At 34.7% G+C, this 18,090-nt stretch overlaps 1 protein-coding gene across 3 annotated transcripts in view; it reads left to right on the forward strand.

Moving 5' to 3' along the window:
* LOC123542607 (uncharacterized) overlaps window positions 1–16,115 on the forward strand; it is a 48,493-nt gene extending 32,378 nt beyond the window's left edge. For all 3 annotated transcript variants that reach the window (XM_045328530.2, XM_045328532.2, XM_045328531.2), the window contains exons 3-8: window positions 3,688–3,951; window positions 4,589–4,663; window positions 5,593–5,673; window positions 12,999–13,130; window positions 13,604–13,633; window positions 14,057–16,115. In XM_045328530.2, coding sequence (XP_045184465.2) covers window positions 3,688–3,951; window positions 4,589–4,663; window positions 5,593–5,673; window positions 12,999–13,130; window positions 13,604–13,633; window positions 14,057–14,096 — 622 coding nt within the window. In that variant the 3' untranslated portion in view covers window positions 14,097–16,115. The remainder of the gene's footprint in view (window positions 1–3,687; window positions 3,952–4,588; window positions 4,664–5,592; window positions 5,674–12,998; window positions 13,131–13,603; window positions 13,634–14,056) is intronic.
* Window positions 16,116–18,090: the final 1,975 nt, after the last annotated feature.

An 18,090-nucleotide genomic window follows, 5' to 3' on the forward strand; every position in this document is an offset into this window, starting at 1 on the left:
CAAAACATTTCTAAAACTAAATTATATAATTATGTTGAAACATTCAGTCTTTGCCAAAATGATCGATGTATCAATGTAGCATTAAATGTTTGTGTATGCATGAAGTATATAAATTAGTCCACATTTTGATGACAATTTATGTAAAATGTCAAATTGAAGACAAAAGATACAAAAATTCCGGACAAATTGCAACCTTAAAATAAATTTTCATTATGTTAAAAGAACAAGTAAACCAAAAGTTACACCCTACACCTAATTTGCATTAAAAATAAAAAACAGCCATATCGTGTAACTGAAATGGTGTTGGCAGCTATTGTCTGCAATGAAATTATCACACACATTCATAAATGACAAATAAAGACGACCCATACACATTTTTTTCATGTACGTAGACATATGAGCCATGCCACGAGAAAACCAAGATAGTGCACTAGCAACCAGCATGGATACAGGCAACATTATATAACCATAGATACAAAAATACCTTATTCGTACGATGGAGGCATATGAGGAGTGTTCTAAATGGAAACATTTTTATGACTGTAAACAAAACTGATGTTAAATTAATAAGTGGGCCGTGCCATGAGAAAACCAACTTAGTGGGTTTGCGACCAGCATGGATCCAGACCAGCCTGCGCATCCGCGCAGTCTGGTCAGGATCCATGCTGTTCGCGTACAGTTTCTCTAATTGCAGTAGGCTTTGAAATCGAACAGCATGGATCCTGACCAGACTGCGCGGATGCGCAGGCTGGTCTGGATCCATGCTGGTCGCAAACCCACTAAGTTGGTTTTCTCATGGCACGGCCCACTTATTAATTTAACATCAGTTTTGTTTACAGTCATAAAAATGTTTCCATTTAGAACACTCCTCATATGCCTCCCGCATACGAATAAGGTATTTTTGTATCTATGGTTATATAATGTTGCCAATGGTTTCTGTATTAAATAGGGCATAATATGAGCCGTGCCATGAAAAAACCAACATAGTGCAAAAGCCTACTGCAATTATAGAAACCGTTATATATTGAGGTCGCCCGCTTAGCTTAAGAAACAAACACACACACCTTAGGAATACCAGGCGTTGCCAAACGTGTCGCCATTTTGTGATCACATGGTTTTATAATCGTCACGTGCTTCGCTTGGTAACAGGGACGATTATTTGAAAATATTCCTGCGAAGAGGTGGCTCATATGGAAGATCATTTGTTGTGATATAGGGGAAAAAAGTAGCTAAATGAGTTAAAAGATACTGAGCTCAATTATAATATCCTAAAATTATATTCTTTTATTCTTCTTGTTAAAATATTATTCACCAAAACTGACTTTTACCCATGAGCACTAGTTATCTGAGATAAATGCTTTAAATTCATTTGTTCTTCTGGTTAAAATATTATTCACCAAAACTGACTTTTACCCATGAGCACTAGTTATCTGAGATAAATGCTTTAAATTCATTTGTTCTTCTTGTTAAAATGTTATTCACCAAAACTGACTTTTACCGATGAGCACTAGTTATCTGAGATAAAATGCTTTAAATTCATTTGTTCTTCTTGTTAAAATGTTATTCACCAAAACTATCAAAAGGAAGAAACATATGATATATATGAAACAGAACTGACCTATATCACAGTATGAATTTGACATATGTGTGAAAAGGGACACAAATAGCAATAAATTATATGCGTTTTAATGTCATATCTAAAGACAGAATCTGCATATTAATCATAATTATGATATAAATTAAAATGGATAGCATTAACATATACCAGACATCTAACGCCCCTCGATATCTTTACCAGTATCTTTCATATTACTACATCAGTATATTGCTTTTTTTCACATATGTAGTAAATACATGTCAAAACGCACAATTTAAAAATCTATCCAAAATCGAAAGATGCAGTAGTATTATTTAATTATTCTACGACACCAACCAAATTTTTAAAACAAAAATAGTTACAATTTACTACAAACGCGCCAATTAAGCATTAAGGCAAGAAAGTTTTGTCAAAAAAAAAAAAGAAATTTTTCTTTATCTCCTCTTATAAATCTATTTTTTTAATATTTGACCTGATATCAGCAAAAAGAAAAAAAATCAGTCCTGCACCCCTATATCATTATATCTGATACTTGCTGGTTTTGTAATAGCACTACTTTCATACGTATTTTTTTGACATTTTTTTGGGGAAAAGAAGGGTAGTTGTCGTAAAATGAATGATATTGTACCTTTGCAAGATTTGATTTTCAAATTTCCTTTATTTGTATATAACATTTGTGTAAATAAGCGGAAAAAACATTTAAATATTCGTTGAAATTTCTGTTTTTTTTTTTTATTTTTTGTATAAAAAGTTGTGTAAATAAGCGAAAATTTTGATAATATATTGCAAAAAAGGTCTAGGGGTGGGGCTTGGGTGGGAAGTGAAGACGGCGGGTGGGTGGGAGACGTTAGCAGTTTCGGTTAGTGTACATGTATAAGGGTGAAAAACGAGACGGTACTAGTATTCACGCAAGTGCATACTGTAAATATATTCTGCTACTAATTCCGGTCCCTTCTGCAATATTATTTTTTAATTAGCCTATACCTGTCTTATTACGCATTTGTTAAAGGTGGTCGATCACATTTAATCAACATTTAATGACATTTTTTACTTTTTGTATATTCTGGTAGAGAATTATTTAAGGAACAAAAAGACCGATTACATAGAGTTAGATTCCTATTTGAAATGTATATTTTATTATTTTTATAAAATTTTGTAATTACTCCCCTTTAATATGAAAGTATATAAAAAGCTGGGTATTTCTTTTTATTTCGATACAATGTCTAGTTTTACATTTGCATTTGATAGACATATCAACTATTGAACAATCTGAACCAAAATGCAAGTTTTAAAGCTGTGTGTAGCTTCTGAATTCATTTATTTCCAATCTATCTTGGTTGCGCAACCAAGATAGGCAAAGGGAGGTAATAATAATTTTTCAAACTTGCGTTTCTAATGAATTCCATCTAAATACATATTTTTTAATGCAAATATTTTACAAATATATTACAATATGTCAAATATTTATACATTTCCTCAGGCAAAGTATGTTTATCAAATTTATACTTATGATAAAATAACTCTATCTTGGTTGGGCAACCAGGATAGGAAAATTAAATTTTAAAAATACCTCCAGTGAAAATCTAATTTGTATTAAGTGTTAAGTGAACATAAATGAGTGTAAATGATCAGATGCTAAAGTTTCGAACAAATCCGTTACATGGCCAAAATCTGATTATCCACCTTTAAAAACACAAGATTTGTTGTTGCCTTTTTCCTTTTATAATGAATTTCCACATTTATACTGCGAATACTTTTTAAATTTTTATATTTGCCTGGACAGATTTAGGGACAAAACATAAACGGATCAAACACATTATGATAAAAGAATATCCAAAAGATTTCTTACATTACAGAAACCATAGTTTTGAAAAACAATCAGTTTTGTTAGTTTTGATTTAAATTTTACCAAACTTTATCTAATCTTTATGCAATCTAAATCACTGTATCTTTAATTTGAATTGAGTTCAAAAGTTCTTAAGGAACAAAATAAATACCTATCATTTCTTTAACGGCACTCTACACCTAAAAGCTAATACATGGTTTTTGTTTTCGCTGAAAAAATCATTTGTTTCTTTTATTCTAACCAGTTACACCAACCTCGGTGCAGACATTGAATCACAGTCAAGCGGAACCGGAAACTCATCAAGTCAAGATTGCTCACAGTCCACCGGAAGTAGTCCCGTGACAGACTGGTCTGAATTATCTAAAAGTTCAACCGGAAGTCGATCTTCTTCCGAGGACTCCGAAGAAAACATGTCGGGAAAACATAAAACAAACGTTAAAAAGTCTGGCAAAATGCGTGGAGGGCATTCGTCTACATCTCTATCTACCACATGTAGCATTGAGGACAGGTAAGTAATTAAATTAGCCGCATCATAAGAAAACCAACATGGTGGCTTTGCGCAGGCTGGTCTGGATCCATGCTTGTCGCAAAGCCATTATGTTGGTTTTCTCATGGCGCGACTCAAATTATCAATCATATAAAAGCCAACAAAAAGTAAGCACGTGTAGACAAAAAGGTTTATTTATTACTTGCGATGTTTCGATCTGCCAATGAATGTATTATTCGGAAATTAATTAATGACATTAACAATAATAATAAACAAAGGTGACTTTATTTAAACAAAATTTTCTAGTTAGGCACGGTCTCGTTTTATAAAGGTAAAGTCTCGCTGGCACATTTTGACAAATCTAAAGTTATTGAAGGATGTATAATGGATTTCATACGTTTTAATGACGGAAGAGGCACACGATTGTTTAATATATAGTAGGACATATGGATAGAACCAAAGACTTTCCGTATGCCATCTGAGTGACTTCCTTCCTCACGTGGAAGTATTCCAAATCCCGACAGAAATTGTAACCAGAAGCGATGACTGCAAGCGATTCGGAGCCAGGGACCTTTAACCACTCGACCCGGAAGCACTCTTGATGTCATAAACTCGATTGATCTATATTTAAATTCAAATTTCATTTTTTGTCTTACAGAAATTCTGCAAAAGGTTCACCAGCTTTACGTAAGAAGCTCACAGATGAACAAATGTCAATAATATCTACACAATCGTAAGTATTCCGTATATTTTCGCTTATTAGAAGCACTCGCTTGTAAGACGCACCCTGAAATCGGACATGCAATCAGGGGTTTCTTTTTCTTTTAATTTTCTTGTAGTACACGCTTATAAGAGGCTCCCCGCTCTTGAACTGGAAAAGTGACTCTTACAGTGCGAAACCATACGGTAATAGCAGTCATCTCCCCATCTCCTTATAATGAATCACCGGAAGCTACAGAAATGGGAGGAGTTTAATCTTTTTAGGTTTTGTCCTGCCCCAATAGCTTTACGTGAATAAGAAGGAACCAAAATAAAGATCTTTTGAAAGACAAAAAATGTCAAAGCTTCATGACATTAAGCATTTCATATGACAGAACAATTACTAGTTCATTAATGTATGCCCTTATTTCTTGGAACAAAGATTAAATATTTTCGGCTTTCTGCTTTTTTTTGCAAGTTAGATAGAGAAATCTCATTTATTTATTGTAATATCAAATTGATTATGGAATGCAAATTAGAAATTAATTTATATTTCAATGCCTCAGATAAACTCAAATGGATACCGTATGTTTTGGTGCTCAAACGTTTTACATTTAGACACTGCGCTTCCCTCTTTGTATCTCAGCAAGGGGAGAACTCCGTAACAGGCGGAGCTGCCTTGTTAGGTATCTTCTGGTCAGTTCCACCGGACCATCAAACGCTGAGTCTAAGTAAGGAATCAGTCGGGCATACCTAGGGAGTTCCGTGTACATTCATCATGATACGAATTCGGTGAAAATAAATGAGCCGTGCCATGGGAAAACCAACATAGTGGTTTGGGACCAGCATGGTTAGGATCCATGCTGTTCGCTAACGGTTTCTCTAATTGCAATAGGCTTTGAAAGCGAACTATGTTGGTTTTCTCATGGCACGGCTCAAATGTACTTGTTTCTTTGCACACAGGTTAGAACCTCTAAGAATGGAGCAGCAATATAGAGACCGTTGGGACGACCAGTTTGATCCCTGTGGCTCCCTACCAAGAGGGTAAGTCAGTTTATTCTAAAACACCTTAATACCTGTAAGATGCATCCCGAAATATTCTTGTTATATTGGCAAAACGGGGTTTCATTAAAGTATATAGAAACATGTTCTTGGCATACTGCTGAAAAAAAAAACATTTAAGAGATACGGATATTTTATGGTTTCAACATTTACTCGGTCTAAAACATCAGCCCCAGATGCTGGAGGTTGACGCGAAATATAGCGCGCAACCCGTTTGTGTTACTCAAATAATCTGATAGGCATTCCATCTTGAACATTGTGCAAGTCTTCAATAGTCTAGCCAGTACATATTTCGTTAAATTTCAGGCCATATGTGTTACGAATAGCCCCCACACAGTCACTTGATTAAATGTTTCTTGCTGCAACATAAGAAACCATTTTATTAGAAACCGGTCGTCTAGTCTGCCTCGTCGGGCCCTTAATGGTGTTTCTCTTGTTGGCCTCCTTTCTGCCAAGGCGTTGATTTCACGCATATGTAATTCTTTACACGTGCTTTTCTAGTTGATTGTTGGTTTGTTTTGGGATTAAGCCGTTTTTCAACAGCATTTCAGTTCTGTAGCGGCGGACAGTCAACTGAATTATGTACCAGTACACACCTGTTCTCCGCATGTTACTGCAAACTTCCCCGCATGCATCAGAGGTGGAGGACGAATGTGTTTTACATTTTGTGCGTTTTGTTCACCTGTCGGGAAAACTTTTATTTACACCTTCCTGTAACTGTGGATCATGGTAGAGGTAGGGTGCGAATTTGTATGCAGTTAAATGTCAAAGCTCCCCCATTTGTGTTTTTCGACACCGACTGTTCGAGGCGTTGCCACACTGTATTGGTTAATTTGTTGTTGTTGTTGTTGTTGTTTTTTTTGTGGTGTGCTTGTTACATATATTGTACATTGTTGCGGGTCTTTGCTCTTGTCCTTTTCCTTTTTATACGCCCGTTTGAAAAAACGGGACGAATTATGGGTACGCCCCTTGCGGGCGGATGGGCGGGCGGGCGGGTTGGCGGCGTCCACAGACCTTGTCTGGAGCATATCTTCTACATGCATGGAGGGATTTTGATGAAACTTGGTGCAGTTGTTCACCATCATGAGACGGAGTGTCATGCGCAAGAACCAGGTCCCTAGGTCTAAGGTCAAGGTCACACATAGAGGTCAAAGGTCAAATTCAAGAATGACTTTGTCCGGAGCATTTCTTCTTCATGCATGGAAGAATTTTGATGTAGCTTGGCGCAATTGTTCACCATTATGAGGCGGAGTGTCATGCGCAAGAACCAGGTCCCTAGGGGTAAGGTCAAGGTCACACTTAGAGGTCAAGGATACAAGAATGAAAACTTTGTCCGGAGCATTTCTTCTTCGTGCATTGAGGGATTTTGATACAACTTGGCACAAATATTCACAAGCATGAGACGGAGTGTCATGTGCAAAAACCAGGTCCCTAGGTCTAAGGTCAAGGTCACACTTAGAGGCCAAAGGTCAGATACAAGAATGACTTTGTCCGGAGCATTTCTTCTTTATGCATGGAGGGATTTTGATGTAACTTGGCACAATTGTACACCAACATGAGACGGAGTGTCATGCACTGGTTCTTTCTTTTGAATTACTTCCCTTTGCTGTTACTATAAATATCTTATATTGTAACTTTTTCATCACAAGTCGTAGGGAAAAATCGAGACCACTTTTCTGTAGTACAACATGCATATTACATCCAATTCTGAGGTGTATTTTGAGCTATCTCTACCTGGTAAGGATTTTTGTATGGACTTGTAATTTTTTTTTCCTCTTTAAAGATTAACCTCCCCTTAGTTGTTACTATAAATAACTTACATTGTAACTTTTTTATAATTGACCATAGGGAAAAACCAAGACGACTTTTCTGTGGTACAACATTGATATTACTTTCAAATTTTGGGTGTATTTTAAGGTATCTCTACCTGGTAAGGATTTTTTTGTGGACTAAGAAAAATAAAAGAATTACAATAATTTCTAAAAAAAACAACAATGTAAACAACTAGAAAATTAAAATTCCATTTGCAAATACAGGTGCTAGTGTTAAGAAATTTGCTGTGACGAGCGTATATTGTGACATTCTGGCACTCTTGTTTTTGTTGTTTTTACAAATATACTGGATTTTTAAAAAATCTGTCAAACTGATATTAGTCTTTTCCCCTCCGCAGCTCAGATATCAGATTTGTTCTTCTTTGTGTGATTTTTATTTTCGTCTCATTCGTATTTGTTTTGTCTTATTTCCTGTCTCTCTTAAACATTCCTGATACAACCTGATACATTTATCTTATCTGAAATGAATGTTATAAAACTGTTTTATCAATTTTCTTTCAAATATGTCTTAATATAAGGATAAAAACGCGGTTATTTCAACGTTTTTCATTAATCAACATGTTTATTTCAAATCTAGAATAGCTAGACTCTCTTTAATGATTTACCATTAATTAATCACTGAACGCAATTAAAGTGTATAGGATATCTGCCGTAAAAGATGTTATGCTACATATACATTTATGTAAGGAACGTGAGCAGATCTGTTTGTGTCTATATACCATATACCCTGCAGAATTACATATTCTCTATATGCGATTTCGGCGTTGTCCGTATGCGATTTCGGCATTCTTCATATGCGATTTCTCCGTATGTGATTTCGGCATTCTCCGTACGCGATTCCGGCATTCTCTGTATGCGACTTCGGCATTCTCCGTATGCGACTTCGGCATTCTCCGTATGCGATTTCGGCATTCTCCTTATGCGATTTCTCTGTATGTGATTTCGGAATTCTCCGTACGCGATTTTGGCATTCTCCGTACGCGATTTTGGCATTCTCCGTACACGATTTTAGCATTCTCCGTATGCGATTGTGGCATTCTCCGGTTTTGTCGACATGCACGTGCGCGTTGCGCTACATTTGAATGTACCAGATAACAGGAACAAGGACAAAGATAAAATAAGAAAAGCCGCGTCCCTGGAACACAACCCTTCTCCTCAAATCAGTACCATGTAGCAAAGAAAGTGTATATACATTTATGACATACACATAAGAATACATTCAGGAAGTTCAACTTACTCATCGTAGGGCTTGGTGCCAGTAAACTAATTTATACTCCCGAGTGATGTTTTTGCCATTGACCGTTCCAAGGCGGTGCCCTAGATATGTAAAATTGTACATATGTGCAGAGTGTCCGAGCACTTGTATACACATTTGTAAACACAAGTGACGTTGAAGTAACAAACAAACATGCACGAAGAAGGAAGAGTAGGGCACCGATCAGGAACAATCAGTATGAGGGAGTTTAGATTACAGGCACCAGACAGCACTATTTAACCACCACTATTTCATATTTCAAGATAGTGTAAATGCAATTTCTCCTAGCCATGTGAACCCTTTACACATGTAACTGTAAGGACAACCACAGGATAATGAATAACACAAATATTTTCATATAAAGAAATATAAATAAAAATCTACGCAATGACTTTACAAAAAACCACAACCTTCACTGTCAGTCCCCACTATGTCCAAAAGGAACAGGACAATGTAAAATGCTACGATTAAACTGGTCAGAAAAATGGCCAAAAATAGAAAAGATAGAATGTTACGATATTCTTATATAGAATAAAGCAAACAAGACACTGGTCATACAGAATACTTCAGGAAAGTGTCAACGCGATTATGAGCAAACAGAAAGGCACATAAAAAGACAAGAAATGGAGCGCTACGATCAATCTGTATTTTAACAAGAAAAATAGAACGATGCTATTGCATTGTATAATATAAAAGGAAAAATAAAACTATTCTATCAGATTGTACAGAGCATAGCCCGTAGGTAATGGAAAATTAGAATGACACGATCAAACTAAAAGAAAATACCCACAGAATAACGGACTGATAGAACGATGTAATTATACGGTGTTCAGATTTATAGCTTAAATAGTGGACAGGCATGAGGAAATTATCAAACAACTCTAATGTTATTGACGATGCAATCATAGAATTAAAGATGTTGATATAACATTTTTGAGATCACGTCTGTAAAATGTATTAGGTGTATATTATTTTTTTTACTCATTGTTATCGCAAAAATTAGCCAAATACAGATACATAAAAATGATAGATAGTTTCTTCATTTATCATATTATTTATCTATACGCCCTATTTTGTGCATTAAGCTATCGATGCGTTAACAAATACGCCCTACTGGTTACTAGCGATCACAGGCCAGATATATCATTTAAGGTTAATAGTTTTCATATATTTGTGGTTTCAGACGCCTTATTTATCTTTGATTGTTTTTACGTTGAAATCACGGGTCAAAGTTCTGGCGATCTGCAGGATAAAAAGCAAAGCAATGACTCAACAGGAATAGCCACGGTTAGAATACAACTTAAAAATATGACAAATATATCAAAACCAGAACTGATATAAGCAAATGTGATAACATGTCTTTAGAACTTTTAATGCTTATGACGCGTTATTTTTCTGTCAGATTAAAAAAAAAATCCCCGTGGTATTAGAAAATGATGTATATTACATGTACCGAAAGTACCCGGTACATCTGTAACCAGTAAAATTTATGTACTTTACTGTCTTGTTATATTATACAGAACATTGTTATATTTTTTGTCCTTTGTGACTATGTAGTACATTAAATATTAATTATAGAACTGCGCTTAAAAAAATCTGTAAAAATGATTCCTTGGAAGCATAGAATAATAGCAGTTTGATTGAGTCTGTTCAGAGTGCTTAGCAAGGGCTTAAGCAGAACTCTATTACAAAGGTATTGAATAGAGTCCATGGTCCCAAAGGACCAGAAAATATAACAGCACAGAATCCAAGTACGGGGAGATATTTTACAGCCGCGACACGGCACTTAAAGCTTGCTGTTCGAGGTTATGTGTTGGTGGGGAGAGAGATGCTGCATATCCCATTACCTCTCATAAACAGACAGTTAAACAATATGCTTAATTGCGTTCTGTGCGTCCAAGAGATGTTTCTAGTATATTTTATTAGCGAGAATGATTTCAAAGTCTTTGGTCTGGTGTTGAATACATTAACCATTGTAAATACCATCCAGTTACATTCTATTTATATATAAGGGTTTTTTGTGTTTAAGGTAGTCTAAAATATGAGTAAACACAATAGAAAAGTGGAAACTTCACAGGTCGCTCATCCCGACAAAACTGAAAATGTCGGTTACTTGCCTTCTGTTGCCTTTGCGTATGTTAGGGTTTTCACCTGGCGGGGATAACTTTTATTTACACTGTCCTGTGACTTTGGAACATGGTGGGGGTAAGAGTGAGGTTAGGAGCTCCATAAACCGGTTTAAGCTCCCCAGTGGTGGTTTTGCCAGTGACCGTTCCAAGGCGGTGCCCACTGTGTTCAAATAAGCTGCGTTCTAAGAACATGGCTTTCCCTGTTGGATATTCTTTTGTTTTTTATTGTGTCTTCTCACCAAGGGTAATTGAAATGCTTGCTACCATCAACGCCCTCTAGCTCCGGATTAAGCAGAACTCAAGATTTAAAATCGTAACAGGTACAAACATTGATTTTAGAGACATCCACAGATGTGTTCATATGGCGAGTTTACTGATGTTTTAAATTTAAAAAAAAAACAAACAAAAAAAAAAAAAAAAAAAAAGGAAAAAAAAAAAAAAAAACAGAAAAACAAAAACACGCAAGGAATTAATCTTAATCTTAATCTTAATCTAAATAAAATACTTAAGTATTTCTGGATTTTAATTCAAACTTTTTAACGCCACGTTATGCAAAACGCATGCGCATGCGTCATAATAAAACTGTTTGATGTATGATTGAATGGAAAATGAACAATGTAACAAAATTTCTCATTTGTTAAACTACTTGTTAAGCATATGAGATAAAAGTAATAACTACAGAAAGAGTCTGTTACTTGGTATTTTTTGTAAGATTGAGTGCCTTTTTTGCATATTAATTTATTAAAAAGCTATATAAAATTAAGTACTATGCCCTTTGTGGTTTTATATTATATATGGTCCTAAAGAGATGTATAATTCAAACTGGAAAAATACTTCAACCGTTTGAAATTGTCTGATATATAATAGTTGTAATCCGACAGATGTTTTTTCTTTCGCGGATTTGTCGGTAATTCATCCGCGGAGGAATATACGCATGCCTGTGACATTCTTCGCGGATCGACTCTCATGCGGCAGGTGCATTTTCACATGAAATTCAGTCAGACCAAATCTGCTGTTACTTTGCATTTGTTGCAGTCTATGCTTCCGCTTTCTCTCTTACACATTTTGAAAAATTATTTATTCAAAAGACACAATAAAAATGTAAATTCATTTATAATTGGTTGCATGTTGCCTGCGTCATACTACAATTATATAAACTGTACAAATATTTGATCACTACGGACCAGTTTTGTCAATAATTGTGCATAAACATTGCTTTTTTGTAGTTTTATCACCAGCTAATTAGAAATACCTATACTGTAGCAATGTAACAGATACAATTCAGAATTTCAAATAAGTAAGTGACCGGCAGCTTACAATGTACGTATTATCCATGAGCGGAGTCGGCATTATCCGGGGTTTTCCTTTTTAAGAGTCACGAGCGCGTTGATTTACTTTACTTCCGAAGAATGCCGAATCGCCTGACGAGAATACGTAGTCACACGGAAAGTGAGGCGTGGCATTATGGGTGCGTCACCTTAATGGTGCTCATATCATTTCATATATATTACCTGATGACCTGGATAATGCGTGAGAGGAACTTAGTGTCTGCGGAACATCTTGTCTTTGTGCAGCCGCTTTCCTGGCGTGCTTTTAACAGTCGCAGAAATGTTAGATATTACACGTGCGTTTTACGGATTTTTTTGTTTGTTTGTTTTTAAGTATTTGATATATATCTAGTTTGTGTCTGACCTCCTGTTAAAATGAACGTTAGTCATGTCTTTAGGCACATGTAATTAACTATTTGACTCATAAAAAAGACAGAAGGGAACTGTTCATGAACGTATATCATGTAGTAATTCATTAATTTTTGCACCGTGTTACCTATAAGGTCCTTTATCATTATTAAACAATACATGCATATATATGTTTGCTTGGTATTCTTCTCGTCCATGGTAAAACTTTTAATCATAATGTCCTCACAATAAATCATAAACAAAACACGTATTACTCGCGATAATTTGTCAGATTTGCAAGAAATACGTATTTTAAGTTTTTCAGTACTTATCGTCGCAGTAGGGAATGCTATTGGTTTTGATTAATGTATCAACTAGCTTTAATTAATTTCGTCGGGATCTTGTTTTATTTCAGAAATCTCAGTTATCACAGTCATCCGTCGGAAAGCCGACTGAGTGTCAGTTCCATGAGTTCCGGCGGTTCATATCCGACATTCCCCATACCATCCAAAGAACTCGTACGACAAATTCACATGGACAAAGAGAGGTAACTGGGTTTGGTGTTTTTTACTTGCTAAACAATGGTACTCACACACTTTGATACTACGTAATTAACCAAATCGAAGTCGTGTGTGATTACGTTTTAGACAAAGGCGTTAAACTAATGTCAAATACGTAGACAATGTGAACTACGTAAAATAAATAAATTGTCTAAATATCTTTTTTTTTATTTAACGTCGCACCGACACCAAATATAGGTCATAAATATCACTTACCTTGTTTATATTAATTGTATTGACACCAGCACTCATCCGCATTCTCGTTTATCAAAGGTTCGTCAAAATCATGAGACGAACAGGGAACCATATAGTAGACCTCTGGTATGCTAAATGTTCATTCGTTGGATCGGACAATAAAGCACACTGGACGCTAAGTCAGTGTTACTTGATTATTCAGAAAAAGAAAATGACCATTTCAAAAGAACACAGTTAAACATAAAGTACACTTGATATTTTTCAGGAGATATCCATCAAATGCGCCGGCGGTAAAGTAAGTATAAAAGTTCCCAAAACCAAATGAATATAAAATTAATGTAATATTTACGTTAATGCAAAATTGATGGAAAGGAATACTTCATTACAAGCAGATATAATCTAAACCAACAATTTCTATTATTTACATTATAAAAACGTTCTAAGAATCGGACCATTAACAAAACAAACACATGTGTGCCGGATTACGGGATAGTTTGACGATCAGACACAAATGCCTTCTTTTTTCTGTATAAAATAACAAACTTCCAAAGGTTGCAGTACATTCCATGACCATTTTTATATACTTAAATGGAACATCTTCTTTCTCTTAAAAGTGTAGAATGCATTCATTTATGCAAAATGTACGTAAAACGGTATTTACTGTTTATTTCTTTGTAGGCCTTCGTTCATAAAATAAATTTCTGTCTTTAATTTGCAGGAAGGAGAAACATGTGCGGCTATCACCACCTTACCGATAAGCCACTGGCTGTACATAATCTGTGAAATGCATAATATTTTTCATGCATAATTGACAGGCTGAATGCTGTGCATATTCGTGAGTCATGACAGCAGTATATGAACCCAAACTTTGAAGGTCAGACAAAAAGGATAGAAACGATCTTTTTTATGCTTTAAATAGCATACATAAAAAACCTAAGTGCAATGTTTGTACAGTATCAATGATTTTTTCTCTTACATATGTCGTTACATGTTACATTTTTAACTTTTTATAATTTAATAAGAAAGTGACTACAATTCCAGTTGTGTTTACTGTAAAAGCAGAAATTTTCGCGAGGGTTTAACTTTCGCTAAATTCGGGAAGCCCTACATCTTCCGAAAATTAATACGCGTGTACATATTCACATTTAGTATAATTCAAATTCAAATATGATACCATTTTTACAAGTTCGCGAATATTTAACCTCGTGAACATACTCAAAATTTCAAATTCGCGAAATTTTGACCCTGCGAAAATATGTGCTTTTCCGCAAACCACAAATTCAGACTTCATAAACAAAATATAACAACAGTCTGCCAGTCTACACAATGAGCGGTTCTCATTTCTTCTGACAAAAATTCGAAAAGAAGAGGACTTTGTATTTGTGCATAGAAGTGAGTCTTATATACCGTTTGTGTTCTCGTGTTCGTAATTTGAAAAAAATATTGATTGTCGTATTAAACAAATGTTAAAGATTTTAAAGTATTTCATACATCATCATTTATGAGTATAACACGGAGTTGTTTTCGAAATTTCGATTTTAGGAAGGGAACAAGGTGTTCAGAAAGTAATTCTTGCATAAAACCTTTGTTTTTTGCCGATTTTGGGCATGCACAAACAGGGAAAAAAACGTGTACAAACAAGGAGATTCTCGTGAGCACGCGCTGTTGGTGAACGTTTTGAATATGCTGTTGTGGGTCCAACGTAAGCAAATTATGGATCCCGAATCAATTTTGGCCGAAGTCGAAAGGTCCGAGATTTATGAAATCTTTTCATCTGCATATTTATTAAAAATATCATTTTTCAACCTAACTTTACTTTAACTTGTAATAAGCGCTACCTCTCTTGATACGCGACTGAATTGACATTCCTTATTATTGTATTATTACGCGTATTAGACTCAAAGTAAGTTTACACGCCGCGATTTAATCCCTGAAAATGATAGGCAAACAACAATTTACAAAAATACCATTTCGTTTTCCAAATTAATTTGAGTCGAGAAAGTTGACATGCTAACTTTAAATCTTACACTAAAACTTTTTAAAATGTTTGTGTCTACTTTACACATCTATGCAGTCTACTGATGCAGTGATGGTGTGTAATGTAAAGCATAAACATGACGAAGCGTAAAGTTTGAAGGATTTTTCCACAGTTAATGAACATTTGATGAACAGAAGGTATTTATTATGTATTTTTCAATTTATTTGTAGATCTCACCAACCATGTTTGAGTTTATAAATCTAATCTAAGTTGATTATATCGATGTTGGAAAAATTCAAATTTTTGTGTTTATGAAAATTTATCAAACTTTGATCGCGATGGGGTGGGGTGCAAAGCAAAATTTTCTAGATGCCGTGTAGGGTTATGAATATGCCCTTTTCTCATAATTCCGAGCCTCTAAAGCTAAAGTTCCTACCGATATATCGGAAAAAGGGGAAGTCATGCTTATTTTACATATATTTAATATTAAAGAAATTACCACAACAAGAATGTCCGTTCGACATGTATAAAATACGCACTGTTTCTGTATGCCCTGGAAATGCATAAATAAAACATGTGTCCAAAACAACCTGAAACGGTCGACTTCGATCGGCTAATGTCAGCTGGATAGTCTTGTTTTTTCGATATTTCCAGCACTTAAGTTGTGTTTTATGCAAGAATAGCGATAACACATGTTTGTTTCGTGAAACAACATCTGCAGAATCCCTCGGGCTATGTTGGTGCACGAGCCCGTAGGGCTCGTGCACCAACCAATCCCTTGGGATTCTGCAGATGTTGTTACACAAAAAAACGTGCGTTAACCCTACAATGTTATGAAAAAATTTCAACTCATCAAGATTCACAGATATCAAAAGAAAAAATCTTTGGTTCAGCGTAAGGCCAAGCTGCCTTTCCCAGTTTGAACACTAGAAATTTAAGGTCTGGTGTTAACGAATGAAAGACTTTAAGTAAAACATATTCCTTGGTTAGATTGATGTAACATTTTTTAGCTTCGTAAGGTATATATTGTACTGTTCTGTTTCAATACCGTGACTAAAACATGTACTGCAATGATGTAATTTACATACAAATGTTCACAGATATTATAATATTGATATAACACCATTATTTGAGGTAGTGTGATAGCTGTAATCAAATGTTCTTACTGATATATAAATGTTGCATTTTACAGTTAAATTATCACTGTCCAGTGCTTTATCACTGTCCAGTGCTTTATCACTGTCCAGTGCTAATTGACTGATGTATAAATGTTGCATTTTACAGTTAAATTATCACTGTCCAGTGCTCTATCACTGTCCAGTGCTAATTGACTGATGTATAAATGTTGCATTTTACAGTTAAATTATCACTGTCCAGTGCTTTATCACTGTCCAGTGCTAATTAACTGATGTATAAATGTTGCATTTAACTGTTAAATTATCACTGTCCAGTGCTAATTGACTGATGTATAAATGTTGCATTTAACAGTAAAATTATCACTGTCCAGTGCTTTATCACTGTCCAGTGCTAATTAACTGATGTATAAATGTTGCATTTAACTGTTAAATTATCACTGTCCAGTGCTAATTGACTGATGTATAAATGTTGCATTTTACAGTTAAATTATCACTGTCCAGTGCTCTATCACTGTCCAGTGCTAATTGACTGATGTATAAATGTTGCATTTTACAGTTAAATTATCACTGTCCAGTGCTTTATCACTGTCCAGTGCTAATTGACTGATGTATAAATGTTGCATTTAACTGTTAAATTATCACTGTCCAGTGCTAATTGACTGATGTATAAATGTTGCATTTTACAGCTAAATTATCACTGTCCAGTGCTAATTGACTGACGTATAAATGTTGCATTTAACTGTTAAATTGTCACTGTTTCTTGCTAATAAACTGATGTATAATTTAAATGATACATTTAACAGATAGATTATCACTGTCTAGTGTTAATTAACTGATGTATAAAAGATACATTTAACAGATAGATTATCACTGTCTAGTGTTAATTAACTGATATTGCATCTGACAGTTTGGTTATCACTATCTATTGCTAATTTACTGATGTACACATGTTGCATTTTACAGTAAAATTATCACTATCCAGTGCTAATTTACTGATGTATAAATGTTGCATTTTACAGTAAAAGTATCACTGTCAGTAAAAGTATCACTGTCTAGTGCTAATTAACTGATGTATAAATGTTGCATTTTACAGTAAAATTATCACTATCCAGTGCTCATTTACTGATGTATAAATGTTGCATTTTACAGTAAAATGATCACAGTCTAGTGCTAATTAACTGATGTATAAATGTTGCATTTTACAGTTAAATTATCACTGTCTAGTGCTAATTTACTGATGTATAAATGTTGCATTTTACAGTAAAATTGTCACAGTCTAGTGCTAATTTACTGATGTATAAATGTTGCATTTTACAGTAAAATTATCACTGTCTAGTGCTAATTAACTGATGTATAAATGTTGCATTTTACAGTAAAATTATCACTGTGTAGTGCTTATTAACGGATGTATAGATGTTGCATTTTACAGTAAAATTATCACTGTGTAGTGCTAATTTACTGATGTATAGATGTTGCATTTTACAGTAAAATTATCATAGTCTATTGCTAATTAACTGATGTATAAATGTTGCATTTTACAGTTAAATTATCACTGTGTAGTGCTAATTTACTGATGTATAAATGCTGCATTTTACAATAAAATTATCACTGTCTGTTGCTGATTAACTGACGTATAAC

Source organism: Mercenaria mercenaria, chromosome 19, assembly GCF_021730395.1.
Source record: "Mercenaria mercenaria strain notata chromosome 19, MADL_Memer_1, whole genome shotgun sequence".
Lineage (NCBI taxonomy): Eukaryota > Metazoa > Mollusca > Bivalvia > Venerida > Veneridae > Mercenaria > Mercenaria mercenaria.